Source organism: Lactuca virosa, chromosome 7 (genome assembly GCF_052849685.1).
Source record: "Lactuca virosa cultivar CGN04683 chromosome 7, Lactuca_virosa_CGN04683_v6, whole genome shotgun sequence".
In the NCBI taxonomy this organism is placed as follows: Eukaryota; Viridiplantae; Streptophyta; class Magnoliopsida; order Asterales; family Asteraceae; genus Lactuca; species Lactuca virosa.
The window spans coordinates 10489594-10515774 of NC_136432.1; the positions used below are offsets into that span (position 1 = coordinate 10489594).

Here is a 26181-nt window from a genome sequence, read left to right on the forward strand (position 1 = left end):
TTACTCATCAAATCATACACAACAATACGTTTTATAAGATCAAGTTATTGATGTGTTTACATATTATCAATGCACAACCGAATCGTAAACAACAACTCATATATCTCCGTTTCAAGAATATAAGATATTATCGTCTCAAAATTACTCGTGATAAAATCCATGAAGTAATTCTTTGAGCGTGGGTTTACCCAATACTCAAAATCCCCATTTTCCAAGGACTCATGAACATTGCAGCAAAACCATTGCTATGTCTAATCTCCATAGACAATCTACAACTCAATTCATGACAATCTTTCTTCACTACCTACTTCCAAAAGTATAAGCGACTGTGAAATTTCGAATAATCAAATTATTATGGAAGTAAAACATGCAAAATGAAACACAATAATAACCTAATTAACTATGGTCTCAAAACTATTGAATATAAATAAAACTCTTATTATTTAATGACCATATTAATTAGACTTTATTCATTGTATAATGTTTCGAGTAATCAACTTAACTGTAACATCCCGGGAAGTGCGGCGGGACGCACAAGGGACCGTGCAAGGTTGGTGGATCTGCCTGCCTCAAGTGCGGCCAGATGGGTCATTATAGCAGGGATTGTACTGCTACCACCACCCAGGGATCTGATCTGTTTTGCTTTCATTGCAATCAGAGGGGCCACAAGAAGGCCCATTTTTTGATTTTTGCTGCAGCAGGACCGATGTCAGCACCCGCTCTTGCAACTCTACGGATTACTGATGGCCGCCAGGGCCGAGCAGACGTACCTGTGGTGAAGAGCAGGATTTCTAGTTGATGACAGAGGAGACACGTGCAACTCACGACGTGGTGACGGATATGTTTCCTCTCCTTATCTCTTTATTTATGTTGAATTGCCTGCTTATGTAGTTATTTTATGTGTTTTATTTTAGGACCGTTCCTTGTGAACGGTATTTCTGCATTGGTATTGTTTGATTCGGTGGCTACCCAATCCTTTGTGTCGCTGCGCTTCGCAAGAGATTTTTTGGAGCTCCGGGGGAGCTGAATTCTCCTATTGAAGTTGAGATTGCGGATGATAGGTATGTTCGGGTTGCGAGAGTTTATTGGGGTTGTACTCTTCGGTTGTTCTGTGAGAAGTATTTGGTATATTTGGTTCACATTCTGCTGCGTGGGAACAATATCATCTTGGGAATGGATTGGTTGAGCCCTAATGGGGCAGCGATCGACTGTGAGCAGCAGTTATGTAACATCTGGGTTCCCAGGTATATTATTTTACTTATTTATTTTTGAGGTTTATTGAGCTACTCGACGAGTTGGTGCTACAACTCGCCGAGTAGGTTCGGGGGTGGCCACGTGGGATGAGTGATCTACTTGACGAGTGCGAGAGCCGACTCGCCGAGTAGGCGCTATGAGTGGAAACCCTAATCCCCCGGGTTTGGGGCCTACTTAAAGGCACTTATAGCCTTATTTGCGGCTATGCCTTCCTGAGAGAAACCATAAACACCCCCTTGAGCTTTTGAGAGAGTAGTGAGCCATTGTTGAGAATTTTTGGTACATTTTTGGTAGAGAAGAGGAGGATTTCAAGCAAGGATCGTGAAGAGGCTGTGAAATCGGTTACTAAACATCCAGGAGCTTCAGTCTAAGGTATAAAGTTCGAACCTTTCTCAATTGTTTGGGTAGATCTCAAGTTTTTGGAGATTAGGGATTCTTGTCTACATATTATTGGGACTTTGAGGGTTATGAGGGAATGTGGAGGTTTGGACTTCAGATATGGACCTAGTGAGGTCCCTAGCATCCAAAAGTCCCTGCTTTATTCATCCTTAATGGAACTCTAGAGTGAAAAACCCATATTAGAGCGTGTTCTTGGCATTTCATGCCCAAAATGCCATGCATGGACGTAAAGCCTGTGACTTTACGTGATAAATGAGCCCTGAGGGTATATATCTAGAGTGCGGGGAAGTCTTCTGCCTTAAAATCGTCTGATTAAGGAAAGAGTCTGAATGGACTCGCCGAGTCCAGGAGCCGACTCGACGAGTCAGTTAGGGTTTGTCCCGATGAGCTGTCAATGTTGTTACTCGTCGATTTAGGGGTTAACTCGACGAGCTGGACCATTATAAGGACCTTTGGGTAGCGACTGGACTCGACGAGACGCATGAGTGCACTCGGCGAGTCAGGTCAAACTGGGACTGTTGACTCGAGTTGACTTCTGTTGACTTTAGGGTTTAGTCAACAGAAGTAATGGAGACCATGGAGGGTAAAATGGTCTTTCACCCATTCCAAGAGTTAGAGAGAGAGAGAGAGTAAGAGAAACCTTTGGAGTAGTTGAGTAGGAATGGGGTATTGATTAGAGACGCTTATCTAATGTGTTAGGCGGAGGCTAGTTCGGGGTTCCCGTGTACGTGACTGTTACTTGCTAGTTTACGAGGTGAGTCTTCTCCCTGTACTTTACCTTGAGTTGTATTTATGTGTGACCAGAGGGTCTTATGTGCTTACTTGAGTTGTGCATCTGTCTGTGTGATATATATATGCTATATTATGTGATACAGAGGCCCGACCAGAGGATCCAACGAGCTGTGAGATCGGAGGGTCCTCACTGAGACCGGACCAAAGGGCCCAACGAGCCATGGGACTGGAGGGTCCCACTAAGACACATAGACCGGAGGGTCTTACAGAGTTATAGCCTCGAGTGGCTAACAGTGTTGTATGTGGTATTTTGGGGAACTCACTAAGCTTCGTGTTTACCGTGTTATGTGTTTCAGGTACTTCTCAGGATCACGGGAAGGCGCCAGATTGATTGTACACATCAGCTGGAGATTTGTTTGGAGAGTTTTGGGATTTTTTAGACATTTTGTGACTTGTGTTTGAATAATTTATACACTTAGGTTTTTGGTGATTATGATATTTGGATTTAAAAATGGAAAAAAAAATATTTGAAAAATTATGGTATTACAAGTTGGTATCAGAGCCTTGGTTTAAGGGATTCGGATGCACCTTCGGGCGTGTTCGGACTCAAACTGACGATTTGAGAAAAAAAATTTCAAAAGAGAACAAGTTGGAGCAGTGTGTACAATCAGCCAGAGCCCGAACGGTGATTTCCCAAAATACCCTTACTTTTGCGTTATGAGATTTACATGAGATATTTTATGAGATATCATGCATGATAGAGATTAGGCTAGGTACTTCGTAATTTAGGACTAGAGTGGCCTGATTTGTGATGCCTTAGCCTAGGAGTTACTGCTACCTGTGACTTGCTTTGAGTATGAGTATGTAGCAAAGAGGAGCTTATGAGACGCCTACTGAGAGAGTAGTCTGTGTTCAGTGAGATATAGAGTACTTGCGATTTGGGATCCTAGGAGGAGGATTTGGGGTGAATACCGATGCGATGTGGAAGATAGTATTGGTCCCGTACTACTGAAAGCACCGGATCGGTGAGCAGTCCAAGTAAAAATCCTTAGGGTGCTAAGGAACAAGTAGGGGCGAGTGATCGAGTGTGAGTATACTCGAGCGAGTCTCTGATTATTTTATGTTGTGTTTCAGAGACATCATGGTGGGTATGCGCCACAACCCGGAGAGAAGTGGAGTTAGCGATGACGAGATTCGCAGGATGATTCACGTCGAGGTGGCCGCAGCCATACGGGAGGCTATCCCAGAGATGTTTGGGTCTGTTAAGACCACTTTGATCGAGACCTTTGATGAGCGATATGTTGTTGTTACCAAGACGGCTGCTGCTGCAGCCACCGCAACTGTCGCTGCTGCTAGGCCACAGGGGGGGTGACTCGTTGTTGTACCGGGAGTTCAGCAACACGAAGCCACCAGATTTTGATGGGACTTAGGATCCGATTGCTGCGATGAGATGGATCTCTGATATCGAGGGATGTTTCTATACTTGTTTATATCCGGAGCACTTGAGGGTACGTATCGCTTTGAACCAGCTTCGCTTGGGGGCGAAGGACTGATGGAAGTTCGTGACAGCCAATTTTACTCCTGCAGAGCACACTGCATTGTCATGGGAGAGGTTCATTGAGATGTTTCGAGATGAGTATGTTCCCCCAGTGGAGAGGGAACGGTTGGCCCAGGAGTTTATGTCCCTCAAGCAGCAGACAAAGTCGGTGACAATGATTACGAGGATGTTTCATGAGAGGCTATTATTCTGCCCTGAGCACGTGTCCACGGAACAGGCACGTATGAGCCGCTATTTTGAGCATTCTGCGGAGGGACATTCGCGAGTTCGTGGCGAAATCGTCTTATCGGACATTTGCTGAGCTTCAGGCAAATGCCCGGAAGAGGGAGATTGAGCTGGAGACTCAAGCTAGGGAGGAAGCGAAGTCTCAGGGGAGGGATCGGCGGCCGACACAGTCCCAGCCGGCAGCCAAGCAGGCTAAGCCAGCCGATACGAGATCTGGGGGCCAGAAGGGTCGTACTTGTGGGAAGTGAGACAAGAGTCACGAGGGGATATGTCGAGCGGGAGTTTGCTACAAATGTGGCAAAGAGGGACATATGGCGAGGGATTTCCCCAAGGGGTTTTCAGTCTGCTTCCACTGCAACCAGACCGGCCATCGGAAGCCCAAGTGCCCCCAGCTTCTTCAGGGTACAGCACAGGGATCTGCGCCTGCTGCTTTGCGGGCTACTGATAGTCGGACGGTAAAGGCTGAGGGACCGAGAGCTCGTGGGAGAGCGTTCCAGCTGACAGCGTAGGAGGTCCGCGTAGCACCTGATGTCGTGTCCGGTATGTATTCTCTTATCTATTCTACTTTGAGTTATTTTGGTGCTTATATAGTGATGTGCATAGGTACCTTTCTTGTAAGTTATGTGCCTGCTTTGGTGTTATTTGACTCGGGTGCGAGTCGGTCCTTCGTGTCTTTAGCGTTTAGTCGCCACATCAGTACCAAGCAGGAGGCGTTGAATCGACCTCTGAGGGTTTCTATAGCCGACAAGTATGCGGTTTTTGCTACCGAAGTATTCCGTGGGTGTGTATTGGAGATATTTGGTGTTGAGTTTCCAATAGACCTAGTACCTGTTGGATTAATGTCTAAGTCCACAACTATATTTGGTATGTACTTAACCCGACCCGGCATGGTCCATTTGGGTTGCACTTCACCGGCACAATTTATATGGATAGTCTTTTGAGAATAGTATATTTATGATTTATATTAATATATTATAAGTTCTAATATATTAATATGGAATCATATTATTTAATTAGTATTGATCAAGAATTAATTTAGAATTAATTAAGTGATCAAAAAGAACTAATTAAATATGGACTCTTATATATATGGAATGGGACAAGTTCATTTAGGTTGGGCTAAGCTTTCATGGATGGTCCATGGAGCTTTTAACCCATGGATCCTATGTAAATGAAAGGTCATGGGTATTAGGGTTTACATGGATGTAACCCTAATCCTCCATAATATATAAGGGGGTCATTGGCTCACAAAATTGGTACAAGTGTGTGAAAATAAGAGTGGGCCGATTTTAGTGTGCATACATATTCTCTCAAGTTCTTCCAAGGTGTTTTGGTGATTTGTGATTCCATTTGAGGCTTCCACACTATTGGGGCTAAGCTCTTAAAGCTTGAAGACATCAAGCTACATCAAAAGGTATGTCATCTAACTAGAACTTTGTAGTATAGGTACTTCATAATATGCTAGTTAGGATAAAACCTTGGAATATTAAATATTTACATGTATAATAGAGAAAACATAGATCCAAGGTTTATAGGGTTGCATGTACACCATAGGAGTGTTAGAATGCTCAAAACCCAACAGTGGTATCAGAGCCATGGGTTGTTTTCTGTTATATTGATGCAAATGTTTTATTTTCAAGTTGAAAAAAAAAAGAAAAAAAAACATGACGTTTGTCAAATTTTAAGATAATTACTTGTTTTTGTGAAAAACTAATTATTTGTAAAATTTGAATCATTTGCTATATGAGTTGAATTAGGTCAAATTTAGTAAAAGATAAATTGATATGATTATTTTATTAGTTTTAAAAGTTTGATCTAAAGAGTTTTTTGAAACCTCCATAAGTTATGGATATGAAAAGGTTTTTAAAAAAATTGATTCAAAGTTTTTTATGGAGTTACAAAACTTGGTCTTAATGTTTTAAAGAATTCCATAACTTGTTCTTAAGTTATGGAACATGAAAAGTTTCATCATAAAACAAGTATTTAACTCCATAAGTTATGGAATCCAAAAGTTTTCAAGAGTTACCAAACTTGCCCTCAAGTTTTGGAATTTGGAAAAAGTTTTTTATGATAAAAAAAAAGAATTGAATTCTAAAACTCTTGGGTTCATAACTTAAACAATTAATTAAATGGTTTTAATTTTGAATTTAATAATTGGAATTATGATGTTTTTATTATATAATTCAATTAACTCTTATGGACTTTATTAATAGATAATTAAAGTGTTTAATTAAAAGAGAATTAATAATTCCATAATGACATGGTTTAAATTTAATTAAATTAAGAGTATAGTTTAATTAATAGATTAAACCACCAAGTATTTTAAATGTCTAAAATACACTCTTATACTATTATAATATTAAAAGTTTAATATATTATATGTATAAGAGCAAGTCGTCTTACCATTAGTAGGCCTCATTCACGAAGTCGGTCTATAAGGGGGTATAAGGTTATTGCCTATAAAATGGCAGTTTAATGGGTGTCCACTCTCACCCACCGCTTCCTTGACTGGTGGAGGGTCGTTAGCCGAACAGGTAGGACAAGGACTATAATTCTCCCTTCATTATAAGTATAATGATAAATACTAAGTAACTAAACACTTATAAATTCTCAATCTTAGTTACTTAGGAAAATGTGAATAAGGTGCTAATCCATGAAATTACACTTTGCACTTTGTTTAAGCTGTTAGTGGAGCGTGTGTGGTTAACCGGCACACTAACCTGGACTTAACAAGGTAGGCAAAGAGTAAATTAATGTTTATCATAGTATCGTTGGAGCGTGTGTGGTTAACCGACACATCGATTGAGGGGTAAATATTAAGGGTACCAAGTATATTTGCATGGTTACTTCACACCTTGTTTTGTGATCCTCGGCATCCCAGTCACAAAACCTGAAGGGCACACTCGAGATTGAAACATGCCATTGAAAAGTTCAATGAATCTCAAAAGAATCTAGGAGTTTCAAAACCAATTAAAACCTAATAATACATTTCGTTTATCTTGGTGGAAATTGGTGAATCGTCATTCACCTACCTTCAAATATTTTATAGCTTGGATTACGACATCCCTCTTCCAAGTTATAAAATAGTTTGTTGGGTCCTAGCCTTAATATATCATATTGGGTGTTATATTAAGGACTTAAATCAACTTTACGTGAATTTCTCCCATTGTTGATGTCTGGTTTAGACAACAATGATCTTCCCAAACCAAGCTTTCCTAATGAATATGACTTCCCGAGTTTGGCTCATGGAAGTCATACTTCTCTTCCTCCACCTTCTCCAATTATTCTCCCTAACCCACAAGTTCAAGGTCACTCAAGCCCTAATGGCAAGCAAGGTCTATGTGTGATCACATCTTAGAGATGAAGTCACATATTGACAAGCCGGGAGAGTTGGGTGTCAAAGTCTTGAGAAAGTTGGATGTTCAATCACTTTCTAAGTCACATAGTGAGTTCCTTTGGGACTACTATGAAACAGACTATGACATGAACCTTAATGATCATATCTATTTGCTTGGTGCTGCTGAATCAACAATGATTTGGAACGATAGTAAAGCAAATTTGATTAGAAGATCAACTTCCCAAAAACTTTATGGACAGTGACAATGGTGACACTGGAAATCCAGAAAAAACATTCTCTTCCCAATGGAAAGGGATTGGCCATAGTCAACCCGGTTGACCAAATGGTAAAGAGAAAGGCTAAGTCTGAGATAGTCCCATTACCAAAGGGTCCATATGTTTATTTTGCCAAAGGAAGGGGCGTTGATTGCAAACCTGCCAAATTTACCTAAGGATGTTAAAGTCAATAAGTTTGACTCTACATCAGGTAGAGCCCATTATCTAACTCTGTTAAGTTCTATTCTGAGATCCTCATTACATGATGTGACTGGGTCACATGTTGATGTTTTAAGAATCAAAGAATAGAGAGAAATCTTAAAGGAAGTATATGCTGATTCTGATCGCGAAGGTGGATTTCGATCGTATCAGAATTTTGAGCAGTTGCTTAAGAAGTTATGATATATTGCTAAGGAATAGATAACAACAATTTTCCATGTGGATTGTAAGGATAAGTTTTTCCGCAAAGTTTTAAAATAAAAGAAAATTGTTTAATTTTATTTATTTGAAGTATCCTTACAATGACATTTGTGGAAAATTGTTGCTTATATGATTCCACTGACAGCAATATTGGAAAATGGATTTGATTCTTTCATTTGTGGTAGTGTCTAAATTTACCAAATCAGGAAAGTTCCTCATCACCCAAGTTTCAATTGGACCGAAACTTGGAATCATGCAAGTTGAATAGTATGATGAATGAGAACTTTCAAGCATTGGAAAATCAAGACTAATTACCTGTTCACATGGATGTGTGAGTCAAGTGAAGGACTAAAGGGATCGAGTACACATTCTTGTGCACTGGTCATATCCACCACAAAGCTCGTTAAGACTACTTGATTTACTAAAGTTTAGTAAATATGGTTATACTTACAAGTTTAAGTATAATTCTGAAACATTGGAAAAGTCTCAATGTATGGCAGAACGAATGGGAAGAATCAAATTAGGCAGAAAGATAAAAGTTTCTCAAATCTGAAAAGATGGGAGAGTACTTTAGTATCATGTTTATGATCATCTTAATGATTTAGAAATCATATCACAATTAGTCCTCTAAAGGTCATCTTAGTGCATTCTTATGACTAAGAAGAGGAGTCATGAATTGTTGAAATGGTTAGATCAGGAAGATGAGTCATACTTCGTTCCAAAACAATTCTTAGAGTCATACTCCAAGATTGTAACTTGAGTGACATATCTTAAAGAAAGGTTTAAAACACTTGTCAAATGTAAGAGTAAAAGTGTCCTACTCTTGTACATTTGAAATTGGTAAGTTGTGATGTTTTGGATAAAACAAAGACCAACTAAGGCCAAGTGTGTGAAGTGTTTGTCTTGATAAAGAATCTGCACTATCTCTTGAATATTTGGCAAGATAGTTTTATATGTCAAGAGGATAGTGGGAGTCTTAAAGATCCTAAAAAGAATTTCAAGAACTAATCAAGAATAAAACCTGAGGTTCTTCACTAGCACACGACTTGAGGTTTATAACCTATCGTGTTGACATATTCTGTGCCCATTCTAGTTAAAGTTGGCTTTGCATAGGAGTTCTGAAAGTTCTCAATTGGTTGCATAACAACTTGGAAGCAATGGCAGGCCCTGTACTGCCAGGTGGCAAGAAGTTAAGATTGCATAAGTTCAGTCCATATGAGTTTGGATTTGTCATTATCCTTGTCTTGTGACTATGGTTTTGACGATTCACATGGATAAGAACACATACACCATAAAATCTAAAGGTCATAAGGTTTCTCTCCGATTCATGAAAATGATGGTTCCACCAAGTACATTTGAAGCAGATGACAAAAGGTCTAAACAATTGAGACTATGATTACGGCATCCCTTTTCATAGTTCTGAAATTGTTTAGACACACATGCATGCTATCTAAGGAAAGGTGTATGATTTTGATAAAGTTTTATCAAAACATCTCGTATCAGAAATCTGAACTTTGGTAAGAAAGTCAATAAAGTATTGATTTCTAGAAGTCCAGCTGATTTCTGACTACATGTCAAAGCTAGTGGGAGCATAAGTGTTATGCTAATAATCATCATGTTACTGGGAGCATGATAATTATTGTTAGTGTTGCAAGTTAGCAATGTTAATTATAGAAAATAAAAGTTTCAATTCGTGAGGCTGCAGGGATTGAAAAAGTTGTTTTGCTATAATTAAGGGAGAGGATATACTTCATTTCAGTTCTAAAGGCTTAGATTGAGACCTTAATCATCTTTAGTCAAGAATATATATATGAATTTCATGTTGGATTGGTTCAACTTAAGGAAATTCTATATATATTGCGTTCTCAAAATTCGATTATGATTACGACATCCCTCTTCATAGTCAAATTTTGAAAACATGGCAAATAAAAATATTGTAGCAAAAGACTGGTCTAGAATCATGTATTTATGTGAGACATCATGAATCGTGTACCATTTGCTTTGGGTACAGGATCGATTGCATGTGCTATAATATTTGTCATTTCTAAATTTTTCCAAATGCCCAGAGGCATTAAGAAGGGAAAAGGTCTAGAATTGGATATGACTAAAATGATTAAGCAATTGTCGAGAACAATCTGAGGTTTACCAAAGATTGGTTGCTCAGGAACAGTTGGAAGTATAGTGCTAATTTTGGAAGGACCATATTGACATATTCTGAAAAGAGGCATCTCTTATTCAGAAGTGATAGTCAAAATGAGAATATGGAGTTGTCTCCATAGGTGGAAGTTATCTGTGTAAGATTAGAAAACTTAATGCAAGAAGCATGTCCAAAGCAATGTACTTTGAATATGAGACTTAGTTTCCATGGAGTTGATCTCCATTGGAATACCTTATAATGACTGTTGACAAGTCTTTGTGACTTTGTACATATTCATTACAGGAGGGTCAGTGCATATAAGTTTAAAATCTAAACAGATTTCGATAAATGATAGGAATTTGAAATTCTCACAATTTTCGATAAGGATTTGGGAGTGTGAAATTAGAATCATTGAAATTATGTTCAATTGGTTTATTTCACAAAGTAAGGATCATAGACAAACATAGAGTGCATACTTGGTGTATGGCAAAGCTATTGTTTAAGAAAAACATAGTGTACATGCTTGGAGCATGGGACAACTAGTGTTTTTAATTCAAGTATAAAGTTGATAAAACCGAAACAATGAATAATGAGTAATCAGTATGGTGATAAATAAAAGTGTTTATTTATATTCATAAGGTTTGATACCATATTTGATTCATTTATTCTTGTGTTTCACTTTGCATGTTTTGACTTCCAGAATAACTAAGTCGCTCTTCCTGAATGATTAAGTTATTCAAACCATCCACAGTCGGTCATATGTTGGAAGTAGATATGAATCAAGACTGTCATGGGTTGGTTTGTAGAGGTCCAAGTTGGTGGACAAAGTGGTGTTACAACACTCATGAGTGCTCATAAGTTCTGAGTATTGGATTCAACCCGCGCTCATTTGAATCACTTCATGGATTTTATCACGAGTGATCATGAGACGATAATATCTTATATTCTTCAAACCTAGAGATATGAGTTGTTACTATGAGTTGGTTATACATTGATTGCACGAAAACGCATTTGGTAACTCGATGTTATAAAACGTGCCTTTGTGTATGATTCAACAAGTAGTAGAACAAGCCATATGAGTCGAAGTTTATCCATTCCTTTTACCTTCGGGATAAAAGCGATATCTGTGGGCCCCTCGATGATTTAGCGATGACACATGTGAGTGCTTGGCCAAGCCAGGACTGATTTGATTTGTTCAATCTGTCAGTCATCATAAATCGAAAATCGGGAAACAACAAATGGACAGAGAGAATGATTATAATCCATGTCTCAGTCCATATGATATCTAGAATGGAGGAATATATGATCCTTTATCTAATGGACAAGTCATTGACAAGGTCAGAGTTCGACAAAAGCTTTTGAGAGCTACGATTGCTAGTCAGGTTTGAAGTCATACTCAATAATAGTTTTAGACTTATCCAAGTGGGAGACTGTTGGATTAATGTCTAAGTCCATAACTATATTTGGTATGTACTTGACCCGACCCGGCATGGTCCATTTGGGTTGCACTTCACCGGCACAATTTATATGGATAGTCTTTTGAGAATAGTATATTTATGATTTATATTAATATATTATAAGTTCTAATATATTAATATGGAATCATATTATTTAATTAGTATTGATCAAGAATTAATTTAGAATTAATTAAGTGATCAAAAAGAACTAATTAAATATGGACTCTTATATATATGGAATGGGCCAAGTTCATTTAGGTTGGGCTAAGCTTTCATGGATGGTCCATGGAGCTTTTAACCCATGGATCCTATGTAAATGAAAGGTCATGGGTATTAGGGTTTACATGGATGTAACCCTAATCCTCCATAATATATAAAGGGGTCATTGGCTCACAAAATTGGTACAAGTGTGTGAAAATAAGAGTGGGCCGATTTTAGTGTGCATACATATTCTCTCAAGTTCTTCCAAGGTGTTTTCGTGATTTGTGATTCCATTTGAGGCTTCCACATTATTGGGGCTAAGCTCTTAAAGCTTGAAGACATCAAGCTACATCAAAAGGTATGTCATCTAACTAGAACTTTATAGTATAGGTACTTCATAATATGCTAGTGAGGATAAAACCTTGGAATATTAAATATTTACATGTATAATAGAGAAAACATAGATCCAAGGTTTATAGGGTTGCATGTACACCATAGGAGTGTTAGAATGCTCAAAACCCAACAGTACCGATCGCGATGGGTGACGTCTGTGTTATTGTGGGCATGGACTGGTTGAGTCGGTACGGAGCTATGATCAACTGTGAGCGGCAGATGGTGACTATACGAGACCCTAGTGGGGGAATACTTATTGTGTATGGCGGAGGTACCAGGTCAGGATCAGTCTTCTGTTCAGCAGCCAGAGCGAGACAAAGTTTGCAGCAGGGATGTATGGGATTTTTGGCATATGTGACGGATACACGGGTTGCTGCTGAGAGACCTAGATCCATAGCTGAGGTTCCGATAGTGAGTGAGTTTCCAGATGTTTTTCCCGAGGAGTTACCGGGTGTGCCTCCTGAGAGGCAAGTAGAGTTCTGGATCGATCTGATGCCGGGAGCGGCGCCTGTCGCCAAGGCACCTTATCGCCTTGCGCCGCCTGAGATGCAGGAGTTATCTTCACAGCTTCTAGAGCTGTTGGAGAAGGGTTTTATCAGACCGAGTAGCTCGCCGTGGGGAGCGCCGATCCTTTTTGTCAAGAAAAAGGATGGTTCACACCGGATGTGCATTGATTACCGGGAGTTGAACAAGCTGACGGTTAAGAACCATTATCCACTTCCGAGGATCGACGATCTGTTCGATCAGTTGCAGGGTGCGTCTTGGTTTTCCAAGATCGATTTGCGATCGGGATATCATCAAATGAGAATCCGCAAGGAGGATATCCAGAAGACGGCCTTTAGGACTCGTTATAGGCATTACGAGTTCGTGGTGATGCCTTTTGGACTCACCAACGCACCGACAGCGTTCATGGATCTCATGAACCGGGTGTGCAGGCCTATGCTGGATCGATCGGTGATCATGTTCGTTGACGATGTCTTGGTGTATTCGAGATCCAAAGAGCAGCATGAGGATCACTTGAGAGAGATTCTTGGAGTATTGAGATCGGAGAGGCTTTATGCCAAATTCTCCAAGTGCGATTTCTGGTTACGAGAGGTCCAGTTCCTAGGACACCTCGTTAATCAGAATGGGATTTTGGTCGATCCGGCCAAGATTGAGGCCGTTATGAGATGGGAGGCGCCGAGATCAGGAGCTTTATGGGATTGGCCGGCTACTATCGGAGATTTATCAGAGATTTCTCCAAGATTGCCGTCCCCCTCACCAGGTTGACCCGGAAAGGTGTTACTTTTACTTGGGGTCCCAAGCATCAGACCTCATTTGAGACTCTTCGCCAAAGATTGTGCGAAGCCCCAGTGTTAGCCCTTCCCGAGGGAGTGGAGGACTTTGTAGTCTTCTGCGATGCATTTATATCCGGGTTGGGTGCAGTGCTAATGCAGAGAGGGCATGTGATAGCATATACATCGAGGCAATTGAAGCCTCATGATACGAGATATCCCACCCATGATCTGGAGCTGGGGGCGGTGGTGTTCGCTCTCAAGATCTGGCGTCATTATTTATACGGGGTTCAGTGTACCATATACACGGACCACAAGAGCCTGAAGTGTCTCATGGACCAGCCCAACCTAAATATGTGACAGAGGAGATGGTTGGATGTGGTGAAAGACTATGACTGCGAGATCCTGTATCATCCGGGCAAGGCTAACGTGGTAGTCGATGCCCTGAGCCGCAGAGCAGAGTGTGCTACGATTCGAGATGTGTGTAGGAGGATGAAGGTGATGACTCCAGTTTTAGATACCATTCGAGAGGCCCAGGCGGAGGCCGTGAGACCGGAGTACCGTAAGAGAGAGCAGGTGATTGGGCAGGTGTCCGAGTTTGTGACGGATAGCCGAGGGCTTATGACTTTCCGAGGGCGGATTTGGGTGCCCTATAAGGGCGGAGCTCGGTGTATACTGATGGAGGAGGCGCATAGATCGAGATTCTCAATCCATCCCGGGGCCACTAAGATGTATTTGGACCTGAAGAGAGACTACTGGTGGCCCTGTATGAAGAGGGATGTTGCTTGGGTAGTTGAGAGGTGCTTGACCTGCCGTTGGGTCAAGGCGGAGTACCAGCGTCTGCATGGCCCATTGCATCCTCTGGAGATTCCCCAGTGGAAGTGGGAGCAGATCTCGGTGGATTTTTATCACCAAGTTACCAAGGACCGCACGTGGAGTTGACCCAATTTGGGTGATTGTGGATCGACTGACGAAGAGTGCTCACTTCCTTGCTATTAGCGAGAGCTCCTCTGCGGAGAAATTGGCCGAGATATATGTGAGAGAGGTGGTAGCACTGCATGGAGTGCCGACCTCAATAGTATCAGATCGAGACGTGCGTTTTACTTCCAGGTTTTGGAAGAAATTTCATGAGGAGTTGGGCACACGCTTGCATTTCAGTACTGCGTATCACCCACAGACGGACGGACAGAGCGATCGGACAATTCAGACGCTTGAGGACATGTTGCGTGCATGTGTCATGGATTTCGGAGGAAGTTGGGACACCTACATACCACTGGCTGAGTTTTCGTACAACAACAACCATCATTCGAGTATCGATATGCCTCCCTTTGAGCTTCTGTATGGGAGGAGGTGTCAGACTCCCATTTGCTGGGGAGAAGTGGAACGGAGAGTGATGGGTGACACGGAGATAGTGCTGAAGACGACTAAGCAGATTCAACAGGTCAGACAGAGGTTACTGATGGCCCAGATTCGCCAGAAGAGTTATGCGGATAGGCGACGATCCGAGTTAGAATTTCAGGTCGGAGATCTTGTGCTCCTGAAGGTATCCCCATGGAAAGGGGTGATCCGATTCAGGAACCAGGGCAAGCTGGGGCCCCGTTACATTAGTCCTTTCAGAGTGACCGCCAGAGTGGGTAGAGTAGCATACCAGTTGGAGCTACCTGCAGAGTTAAGTCAGATCCATAACACCTTCTATGTATCCCAGCCGAGGAAGTGTGTAGCCGACGAGACGGCAGTAGTACCTCTAGAGGACATTCAGGTGGATGCGAGCCTGAATTACATTGAGAGACCGATTGCGATCATGGATCGAAAAGTGAAAATTCTGAGGAACAAAGAGGTACCCCTGGTTCAGATCCAGTGGCAACATCGGAGAGGGTCCGAGTTGACGTGGGAGACGTAGGAGACGGAGTCCGTGATGCGAGAGCAGTATCCAGAGTTATTTTCGAATCATGACTTCGAGGGCGAAGTCTGATTCTAGTGGGGGAGAATTGTAACATCCGCGTTCCCAAGTATATTATTTTACTTATTTATTTTTTAGGTTTATTGAGCTACTCGACGAGTTGGTGCTACAACTCGTCGAGTAGGTTCGGGGGTGGCCACATGGGATTAGTGATCTACTCGACGAGTCCGAGAGGCGACTCGCCGAGTAGGCGTTGTGAGTGGAAACCCTAATCCCCCGGGTTTGGGGCCTATTTAAAGGCACTTATAACCTCATTTGCGGCTATGCCTTCCAGAGAGAAACCCTAAACGCCCCCTTGAGCTTTTGAGAGAGTAGTGAGCCATTGTTGAGAATTTTGGGTGCATTTTTGGTACAGAAGAGGAGGATTTCAAGCAAGGATCGTGAAGAGGCTGTGAGATCGGTGACTAAACATCCAGGAGCTTCAGTCTAAGGTATAAAGTTCGAACCTTTCTTAATTGTTTGGGTAGATCTCAAGTTTTTGGAGATTAGGGCTTCTTGTCTGCATATTATTGGGACTTTGAGGGTTATGAGGGAATGTGGAGGTTTGGACTTCAGATATGGACCTTGTGAGGTCCCTAGCATCCAAAAGTCCCTGCTTTATTCAGCCTTAATGGAACTCTAGAGTGAAAAACCCATATTAGAGCGTGTTCTTGGCATTTCATGCCCAAAATGCCATGCATGGATGTAAAGCCTGTGACTTTACGTGATAAATGAGCCATGAGGGTATAGATCTAGAGTTTGGGGAAGTCTTCTGCCTTAAAATCGTCTGATTAAGGAAAGAGTCTGAATGGACTCGCCGAGTCCAGGAGCCAACTCGACGAGTCAGTTAGGGTTTGTCCCGATGAGCTGTCAATGTTGTTACTCGTCGAGTTAGGGGTTAACTCGACGAGCTGGACCATGATAAGGACCTCTGGGTAGCGACTGGACTCGGCGAGTCAAGTCAAACTGGGACTGTTGACTCGAGTTGACTTCTGTTGACTCTAGGGTTTAGTCAACAGAAGTAATAGAGACCATGGAGGGGTAAAATGGTCTTTCACCCATTCCAAGAGTTAAAGAGAGAGTAAGAGAAACCTTTGGAGTATTTGAGTAGGAATGGGGTATTGATTAGAGACGCTTATCTAATGTGTTAGGGGGAGGCTAGTTCGGGGTTCCAGAGTATGTGACTGTTACTTGCTAGTTTACGAGGTGAGTCTTCTCCCTATACTTTACCTTGAGTGGTATTTATGTGTGACCAGAGGGTCTTATGTGCTTACTTGAGTTGTGTATCTGTCTGTGTGATATATATGCTATATTATGTGATACTGAGACCGGACCAGAGGGTCCAACGAGCTGTGAGACCGGAGGGTCCTCACTGAGACCGGACCAGAGGGTCCAACGAGCCATGGGACTGGAGGGTCCCACTGAGACACATAGAACAGAGGGTCTTACAGAGTTATAGCCTCGAGTGGCTAACAGTGTTGTATGTGGTATTTTGGGGAACTCACTAAGCTTTGTGTTTACCGTGTTATTTGTTTTGTGTTTCAGGTACTTCTCAGGATCACGGGAAGGCGCCGGCTTGATTGTACACACCAACTGGAGATTTGTTTGGAGAGTTCTGGGATTTTGTTAGACATTTTGTGACTTGTGTTTGAATAATTTATACACTTGGGTTTTTGGTGATTATGATATTTGGATTAAAATTGGATTTAAAAATGGAAAAAATTTATTTGAAAAATTATGGTGTTACAAGTTAGTTCGGGTTCGAACCCCAAGTGGGGAAGAGTTTGTGATTCATAGGGAGAGACCGCAACGTGGGCCGGTTTTGTGTTTTGCAGTAAGGGTGTTTGTCAAAGCTTAAAAAATGAGCTTTTTTTTTTGACTTATTAATGATTTCACACAAAAAAAAACTTTTTTAAAAACAATTTATAGGTGTTGAGAACCTCCAATAATTCATTTCTTTATCAAAATCTCCTTGTTCCACCCTTTAGGGGGTGTTTGGTCAGAGAATTTGGAGGAGAGAAATGAAATCAATTCCATTTCTCTTGTTTGGTTTGTATTAAATATGGAGAGAAATAGAAAAAAATCAATTCCATTTCCATCAAAATAATTCTCTATAAATAATAGTAGAGAAAAGGTGAGAAAAAGAAAAGCCAACTCTCTGAGAAATAGAAAAAAAAAGGCGGAGAAATAAGAAGCCCCCGACTTCGAGCCCTACCAACTGCATCCCAAGTTCTGATTATGCTTCTAATAATCGTTATCCGGGTATCTCATGCGATCGTTTATTGAATCGGGCTAGTTCTTCTCTTCCGTTCCTACCTTACATACAGGTATCATACGCTTTGCCCTAACAAAATCTCGTTTTTTGTTTCTTCTTCTTGGTTGATTTTCAACAAATGTCCAATTTGAAGTATTAATCACTTTATTGAATCTCAATTTAAGTTCAATTCATGTTGTGCTTGCAATTCTTGATTTGCGAAATTGAATCAAGTATCTTTGCTTACGTTCATATTAATTCGATTTTAGTTTGCTGTGCGAAACTGGAGCCATTTTTTTTAGGAACTTCACATTAATTTGACTTTTCGTTTGGTCTTCTTCCTATCCATGAACAGATTACTCCCTGATTTTGAGAAGTTCAGGTTTCACTCCCAAAAGTTCATGGCTTAATTTGATTGGGAATTGCCTATTCTATTCACAGTTTAATGGTTTACTGGCAGCTTAAGTTTTTCAAGATAAGACTTTTTTACCCTTGGGTCTACATACTTCCTGTTGAGATTTTGCTTCAAAGGGAGGGATATTGCTTTTTGGGTGTTGTTTAATTCAGTTTTCACGCCATTCCTTGTACACCCTGGTAGTTTTTTATGCTTCTCATATTTAGGACATTTTTGCACCTGGTGTTGATTTGAAAATCCTGATAGTTTGGTTTGTTGCTGGTGTTGGTTTCGACAAAGTGTTCAAGACTTCCATACTTGTATCATCTATGTAATCCCTTTTCATTAGGTTTTCCTTTTTCTGTCTGCTTTCATGCGTTTCTGCTGATGTCGTTTTTTTCCTTTCGCTGTTTGCGTTTCAGTCAAACTTCTTCTTCTTCTCTTTTCTTTCGTTTTTTTGCTTCTTTGAATTTTTCATGCTGTTTCCTGTTTCCTATGGATTTCGAATTGTGTTGTTGTTGATTTTATTTATTCAATGGTGTAGTTTACCTTGAAATGTGAATTCATAACTGATTTTGAATGAAATACCTTTGAATGTGTAGTTTACCTTTGAATGTGAAATCTGATTTTGAATGTGCAGTGTTTGTGCTTCAACTGTCAAGCTTATATGATACCTTGAATGCAATTTAAGTTATGGACACGAACAATGTTAATCTTGTTGATTGTGAAACATCTAAAAAATAAGCTTAAGCCTAATATAAAAGAAAGCCCTTTTTGGTAATTTTGCACATATAAGATGTTCTTTTTGCCAAACACTAAAAATGACTTATCATGAACATTTGTTGTTAAGGATGAATGCGCATGAATATAAAACATTATCTAAATAATTATTGAAGTTAATAAATTGTGATGTTGTAAATGCAAGTATTTTTCAAAAAGATTATTATTATTAATGATTGAAGATAAAGTATTATATGTAAAATAAAAAATAATCCACAACATATAAGCATATCCTTTTTGGTCATTTTACATATACAAGGAGTTTATGCCCCACTGACCTATTCCAACAATTATGAGTTTTCTATTTGATCAACTATGTTGCTTTCATTTTTGTAGGCAAATCAAACGAGTGATTGTTTGTGCTTCTTTTATTGGATTTCAAAATGGATTCTGCAATTTCATTGGAGGAATCTATACCAGAAAGCATCCTTCAACCTTTCTTTTCTGCTACAAATTCATCAACACTAAATAAAGCTTTGGAGAATCTAATAGAACTGGCTAGGACAACAGATGGTCGATCTGATCTTGCTTCCAAGAATATGCTCAACCCAACCCTTCAACTCTGTAAATTACTATCATACCCTTCTTCAGGCGACACACTTTTATTGGCACTTAAACTCATCAGAAACCAGTGTGCTGGAGAATTGCGAAATCAGAATTCATTTATCAAACAAAATGGAGTTGATATTGTTTCGAATATAATCAGTTCTAAAGAAATTGTTAACGATTCAAATCATGGGCTTATTCGAATGGGATTACAAGTTCTAGCAAATGTTTCATTGGCTGGAGAGGAACATCAACTTGTTATATGGAATCATATTTATACTTTGAAGTTTCTTGAGATTGCAAAGATTAGAAGAAAAGAAACCTGTGACCCTTTGTGTATGATCATATATGCTTGTGTTGAAGAGAACCATGAACTGCTTGACAAGTTGTGTTCGGATCGTGTTTTGCCTCTTCTTGTTGAAATTATAAGAACTGCATCTGAAGGTATGTTTCTTGATTCTTATTCCTTTGAATTTGTTTTAGTTTTCTTATTTTCTTGAGTTTGACTTTTAACTTGTTTTATTTTTATGTGCACTAGTGGGGTTTGGAGAAGATTGGGTGAAGCTAATTCTTTCAAGAACATGCATTGAAGAATCTTACTTCACATCCATCTTCTCAAACTTACAATATCCTCATCCTTCTATTGAAACTACAAATACCTTCACACAAGAGCAATCCTTTTTGTTAAGCATCCTATCCGAAATGATAAACGAGCAACTCGAGCATATTACATTATCCAAGCTTTTCGCTTTGGATATTTTCAAGATCCTAAAAACCAGTTTAGGTGTTGTTGATTATGCTTCACGCCCAAAATCCGGTCTCCCAACCGGCTCAAATGACATTGATGCCCTCGGATACTCTCTATGCATATTGAGAGACATTTGTGCGTTTGATCCTCTCAACAAAGAGGGTCATGTAGATATGGTCGATCCGTTACTTTCATTAGGGTTTATCGAAATGTTTCTTGATTTGCTTCGTGAACTTGAAGCTCCTTCAATAATAAGAAAAACAATGAAACATGATGAGAATGAAGAAACGAAAACGCATTCGGGTAAACTATGCCCTTATAAGGGATTTCGTAGTGATATTGTTGCGGTTATTGGGAATTGTGCGTATGGGAGGAAGCGTGTTCAAAATGAGGTGAGGGAGAAGAATGGGATACTTTTGATGTTGCAGCATTGTGTCACGGATGATGAAAACCCGTTTTTGAGGGAGTGGGTTGGAAGGGAATGTAGAGAATCAAAGGGTGGTTAGTGAGTTGGAAATCCAAGGGTCGGTTAACTTACCGGAGTTGTCTAATCTTGGGTTGCGGGTCGATGTCGATCAACTGACTCGACGTGCAAAGCTTGTAAACATGGCTTGAAGGTCCTCTTACACAACACTATATGTGTCTTTTTAAACCGGATAAAACATGACATGTGTCTTTTTAAACTGATTTTTTTTTGGAACGTCAAATCTAATCTACTCCTACACTACTCCTAATTCTCCACTTATGTCCCTCACGGGACTTGAACCCTCGACCTCAAGGAGGGAGGACAATATCGGATACCGTTGGGCCAGAAGCCCTTTGGTTTTAAACTGGAGTGTTTATGTTTGTTGACTATTTTCCTAGTGATATCTTCACATTTTTTATAATTATTAATGCAATTGAGAAGAATTATATTGACATACTAAATTTGAGGTTCGATTAGTTTATTCAAATATTAAACACAAGACACAACATATGTATTTTGTTACGTAGAAGTGGTAGAACTAGTGTTCAAACTTTTTATTACCCTTCTAAACAAACAACTAAAATAGTGCTCTCAATAAATAAAAACTCATTATTAATGCTCACATAATATAAGCTATACAATTACCAAAATGTGACGTATAACTCATTTTAGTGTTTAAATAGGAGATTTGAATGTAAATGGTATGTAGCTTGATGGTTTGAGAGTGACTTTGTGACCGTGTTTCGCATCCCCTCCATTCCATCTTTTTTTTTCGTGGGTAAATAAACTGTTCTGGAATAACCCACTAAGGCACTACTCAGGGATGCGACCATGTACCCCTTCAGCTTTCGGTTTTTACAACTTTGGGCCATCTTGCAAATTATTTTTACAAATTGGCACCAACGCTTTTTTATAACTCTCTTAGATTTTTATTTATTTATTTATTTATTTATATACAATTTTAGTCCAACTTTCAAGTGGTATAAATCCGAATATATTATTCAAACATGACATATTTTCGGTTTGAAAACCCATTTTCTTTTATATTTATGTAAATTATGTTTTTTTTCCCTTTATGTCGTTATAAATTACGTTTTCATATTTTACGTAATACTCACTATGATATGCATCAACTATATTCGACACTGTTGGCTAACCTCCCAGACAATAAAAAGGCAAAACTAGTTTGCTTGATAATCTTCACTTTGCTTTGTATGTCGAATGCAAGGAACAAGTTGATCTTTCAGGGAGTCCTCAAACCGGTTCCAAAACATATCGATGATGTCCAAGTGTATTCTTTTCTTTTGGCAAAAAAAAGTATAAAAATAGTAAAACAAGTTTTGACATTAGACATGCTTTTTCATTAATTAAAATATCATCTTAACGTTGATGCTATCTCGCTTCCATGTAAATCTTCTAGCATCTAGTTAGATTTTATATATAAACATGTTCTAAAAGACATTAAGATGGTAATATATACCTAGACAATCATCTTTCGATTACGATATGGATATGGAAAACTGACAAATACATTTCACCTTTCAACATTAAATAACTAATACAAGTTCGATGATAAGTAATTGAGTTGATTTTTAGGTAGTTAACTTAGCATCCTAAAGCTTCCTCATCAATAAGACAATAACTCATGGTTTTGCAAATTAGTATTATGCAATGTTTAGTTTTTTAGTTAAAATTCCGGCTTTAAAGATAACATTTAGATAATATATATTGTGAAAGGCTGAAATACTTCATAGGCCCATAAGGTGATACTGATTAATGTGTGCCCAACCCATTAAGATTTACAAAGCCCACAAACCTTTCAAGATTCCAATTCCCCCTACCTTGCGTCTTTCTTCCCTTCCGCTGCAACCAATGTGCAGACACATCTTCGCCCTCAAATGGATTGGTAACTCGAACTTAATCGTTACATGGATGATGATACGATCAACATGCATCCTCCAACAACAAGCTCCAGATCACTTCATCAACAAATTCAAATATTTCTCTTCATTTCTCCTCCATTACTCTGTGCCTCCTTCTTCACCCATTGAAGAAACGGGAGAAGATTCCGCATCTCATTTACTCTCTCTCCTCTCGCTACCCAATTGGCAGAAAAACCCACGTCTCAAAACCCTAATCCCATCGATTTCCCCATCACATATCACCTCTCTTTTCAACGATAACCCTAACTTGAAGCCACAAACAGCTCTTTCATTTTTCAATATCTTGTCACAGAGATCTAATTTTAGACCTAGTGTTGAGTCTTTTGCATCACTGCTTACGATACTGATCAAGAATCGATTTTTAAATGTGGCTGAAAAGATCCGGATTTCGATGGTGAAGGCTTGCGAAACGGACGACGATGCGAGGTTTGTTTTGGGGTTTCTGAGAAAAATGAATGCTGATGACGATGAAGATTTTGAATGCAAATTTAAACTCAGTATTAGATGTTATAATACATTGTTAATGTGTTTATCAAGGTTTTCGATGATTGACGATATGAAATATGTGTTTCTAGAGATGTTAGATGATAAAATCATGCCGAATATATACACTTATAACTCCATGGTGAACGGATACTGTAAATTGGGGAAAGTTGATGCAGCTGGCCTGTATGTTACCAAGATTGCTCAAGCGGGGCTTAGTCCTGATACTCATACTTATACATCCTTGATTCTAGGCCATTGCAGGAATAAAGATGTCGATAGAGCACACAAGGTGTTTGATGTAATGCCTAAGAAAGGGTGTTGCAGAAACGAGGTTTCTTATACCAATTTAATTCATGGGTTTTGTGAAGAAAGTCGTATTGACGAAGCTCTGAAGTTATTTCACCAAATGGGAGATGATAATTGCTTCCCTACAGTCCGTACATTTACTGTTTTGATTTCTGCATTAAGTAAGTCAGGTAGAACAGCAGAAGCATGGGCTTTATATAGCAAAATGAGTGAGAAAAGTTGTGAGCCGAATGCCCATACTTACACTGTTCTCATAGATGCAATGTGTAAAGAGAAAAAGTTGAATAATGCACGACAGTTATTATATGTAATGGAAGCTAAAGGAGTGGAGGGTACTGTTGTGACATATAATGCTTTGATTGATGGATTTTGTAAGGAAGGAAAGGTCGAGAGTGCATTTGAGATGCTTAAAAGAATGGAAAAGAAAAGGTTAAAACCAAATGTCCGCACATACAACGGGTTGATTGGTGGGTATTGTAAAGGTGATAACATTCACAAGGCAATGGCATTGCTTGATAAGATGATGAAGATGAAACTTTCACCTACTATTATCACCTACAACTTGCTAATCAATGGACAATGTAAGCATAATCATGTTGATAGTGCCTATCGGTTGATTGGTTTGATGAAAGACAATGGTGTTCTTCCTGATGAATGGACCTACAGTGCTCTAATAGAGGCTTTATGTAAACGAGGAAGTGTTGAAGAAGCTCATTTGTTGCTTAAAGAAAAGGGGATAAAAGTAAATGAAGTTACCTACACGACTCTTATAAACGGGTATTTCCAAACTGGGAAGGCGGATCTTAGCATGGGTTTGTTTAAAGAAATGTTGACCAATGATTTCTCACCGAATTCTTGGACGTATAATGTGCTGATTCATGGGTTATGTAAAGAAGATAAGATTCAAGAAGCGTTAATGTTAATCGGGAAGATGATCAAGATAGGTTTTGAAGTGGAAATCACTACTTACACAATCTTTATCGAACATTTGTTAAAAAGTTTCGATTTTTTTGAAGCACATAAGCTGTTCAACCAATTGGGTGCATCTGGATTGAAGCCCGATGTTTGTACATACACTTCTTTTATACTTGCATACTGCACTCAAGGAATGATAAAAGAAGCAGAAGATATGATGAATGAAATGATTCAAAAAGGTGTCAAACCAGACACCGCCACGTATACGGTTTTCATCGACGCGTATTGCCACGTAGGACAGATAAACCGTGGTTTTGATTTCTTAAAACGTATGATGGATGCTGGATGTGAGCCTTCACAACATACATACGCAATAATCTTGAAGCATCTTTTGAGGAAAAACTACAAGTCAAACACCGGAATCGACAATGCCATTCCGGTGAACACCGTGTGGAAGATAATGGAATTCGATGATGCAATCGAGCTGTTTTCGGAAATGGTCAAACGGGGTTGTGAATTAAAAGTCAACACGTTCGATGCGTTGACCAAGGGGTTGTGTAAAGAAAGGCGGTTTGAAGAATCTTTAGAGTTGGTGAATCATATGTTAACAAACGGGATTTCTCCAAATGAAAGTATATACACGTCTTTGGTGAATTGTTCGTGTTACTTGAAAATGTTTGATAAAGCATTGAGTTTAGTAAACAACATGGTTGAAAATGGGGTTTTGGTAGATTTAGAGACGTATAAGTTGCTTATTTGTGGGTTATATGAGGAAGGAAAGCATGAAAAGGGTAAGGAAGTGTTTTGTAGTTTGCTTGATGGGTATAATTCGGATGAAGTTGTTTGGACTATTCTTCTTGATGGGTTACTTAAACGAGGTTTGGTTAAAAGGTATTTTGAGCTTGTGGGTGTTATGGAGGAGAAAGGTTGTCATCTTAATCGATATACTTATCAAATGTTAGTTGACCAAATGGGTGTTTAAATAAGTTAGATATAAATACTTACAATAAGATCATCATATTGGGATCTTTGGGAAGAAAATATGATCTAGAGTTCTTTTTTGTAAGAAGAAATGGAGTGGGACTGGGACCCACACAATGGAGATTGAAGGTTCGTGGTTTATCCGATCATTCTTTAAAGCTTGTCCATTTTCAGGTAACAAGTTGTTTGTTAACTTTTGTTCTAATGTGTTGTAAAAAAAAGAATGAAGAACTCTTTTTATGTTAAAAGAGTGGTTATTTATGTAGCAAAGTTGTTATTTTTATTGCAGATGAAGGTAAATCGGTGAACATGGGAAACTGGGTTTCTTTGTTCCAATATTGACAAAGATTTTTGAGGTTAGAGTTTGTTAGTTAGATGCGGCTGGCTATACATAATTTTGTGAATTGAAATGGGTATCATTTTAACACTTAATCTGATTGTAGATTACTAGATTTGCTTTGTCTTTTATGAAAATAATTTTATATAAGATGTATAAAAAAATTTAACACAAATCGTAGTATTTTTCCAGTAAGTAGATTGGAAATAGATCTCTTGCATTTGTAGTGCAATTCTACCAGATTGCTGCATGAATTTCGTTATTTTGATGATAATTGGATTGAAATGATTTGATTGATGTTATGAGGAAACAAAGTTGTTACTGATATATGTTATGAATTACAAAACAATAAAAACTTTGCGCCTTAAACTGGTACTTAGCCGAATTTTCCATTATTTTGTTTCAACATAAATAGATACAGCGA

The 26181-nt window shown here is 39.2% G+C and overlaps 1 protein-coding gene and 1 pseudogene across 2 annotated transcripts; both read left to right on the forward strand.

Moving 5' to 3' along the window:
- Positions 1 to 19321: 19321 nt before the first annotated feature.
- Positions 19322 to 21359, forward strand: LOC145125132 (uncharacterized; annotated as a pseudogene). Its single transcript, XR_013715827.1, has 2 exons — positions 19322 to 20019; positions 20114 to 21359. The product of XR_013715827.1 is annotated as an uncharacterized LOC145125132 (transcript).
- A 1265-nt stretch (positions 21360 to 22624) lies between these two features.
- Positions 22625 to 26001, forward strand: LOC145124731 (Pentatricopeptide repeat (PPR) superfamily protein). The gene is made up of 2 exons (XM_079060182.1): positions 22625 to 25594; positions 25710 to 26001. The coding sequence occupies exon 1, from the start codon at positions 22662 to 22664 to the stop codon at positions 25419 to 25421; it is 2760 nt and encodes a 919-aa protein (XP_078916308.1). The 5' UTR covers positions 22625 to 22661; the 3' UTR covers positions 25422 to 25594; positions 25710 to 26001.
- The last annotated feature ends 180 nt before the right edge of the window (positions 26002 to 26181 follow it).

Coding starts and splice junctions, on each gene's coding strand:
- LOC145124731 (XM_079060182.1), top strand. CDS start 22,662: ATGTGCAGACACATCTTCGCCCTCAAATGGATTGGTAACTCGAACTTA.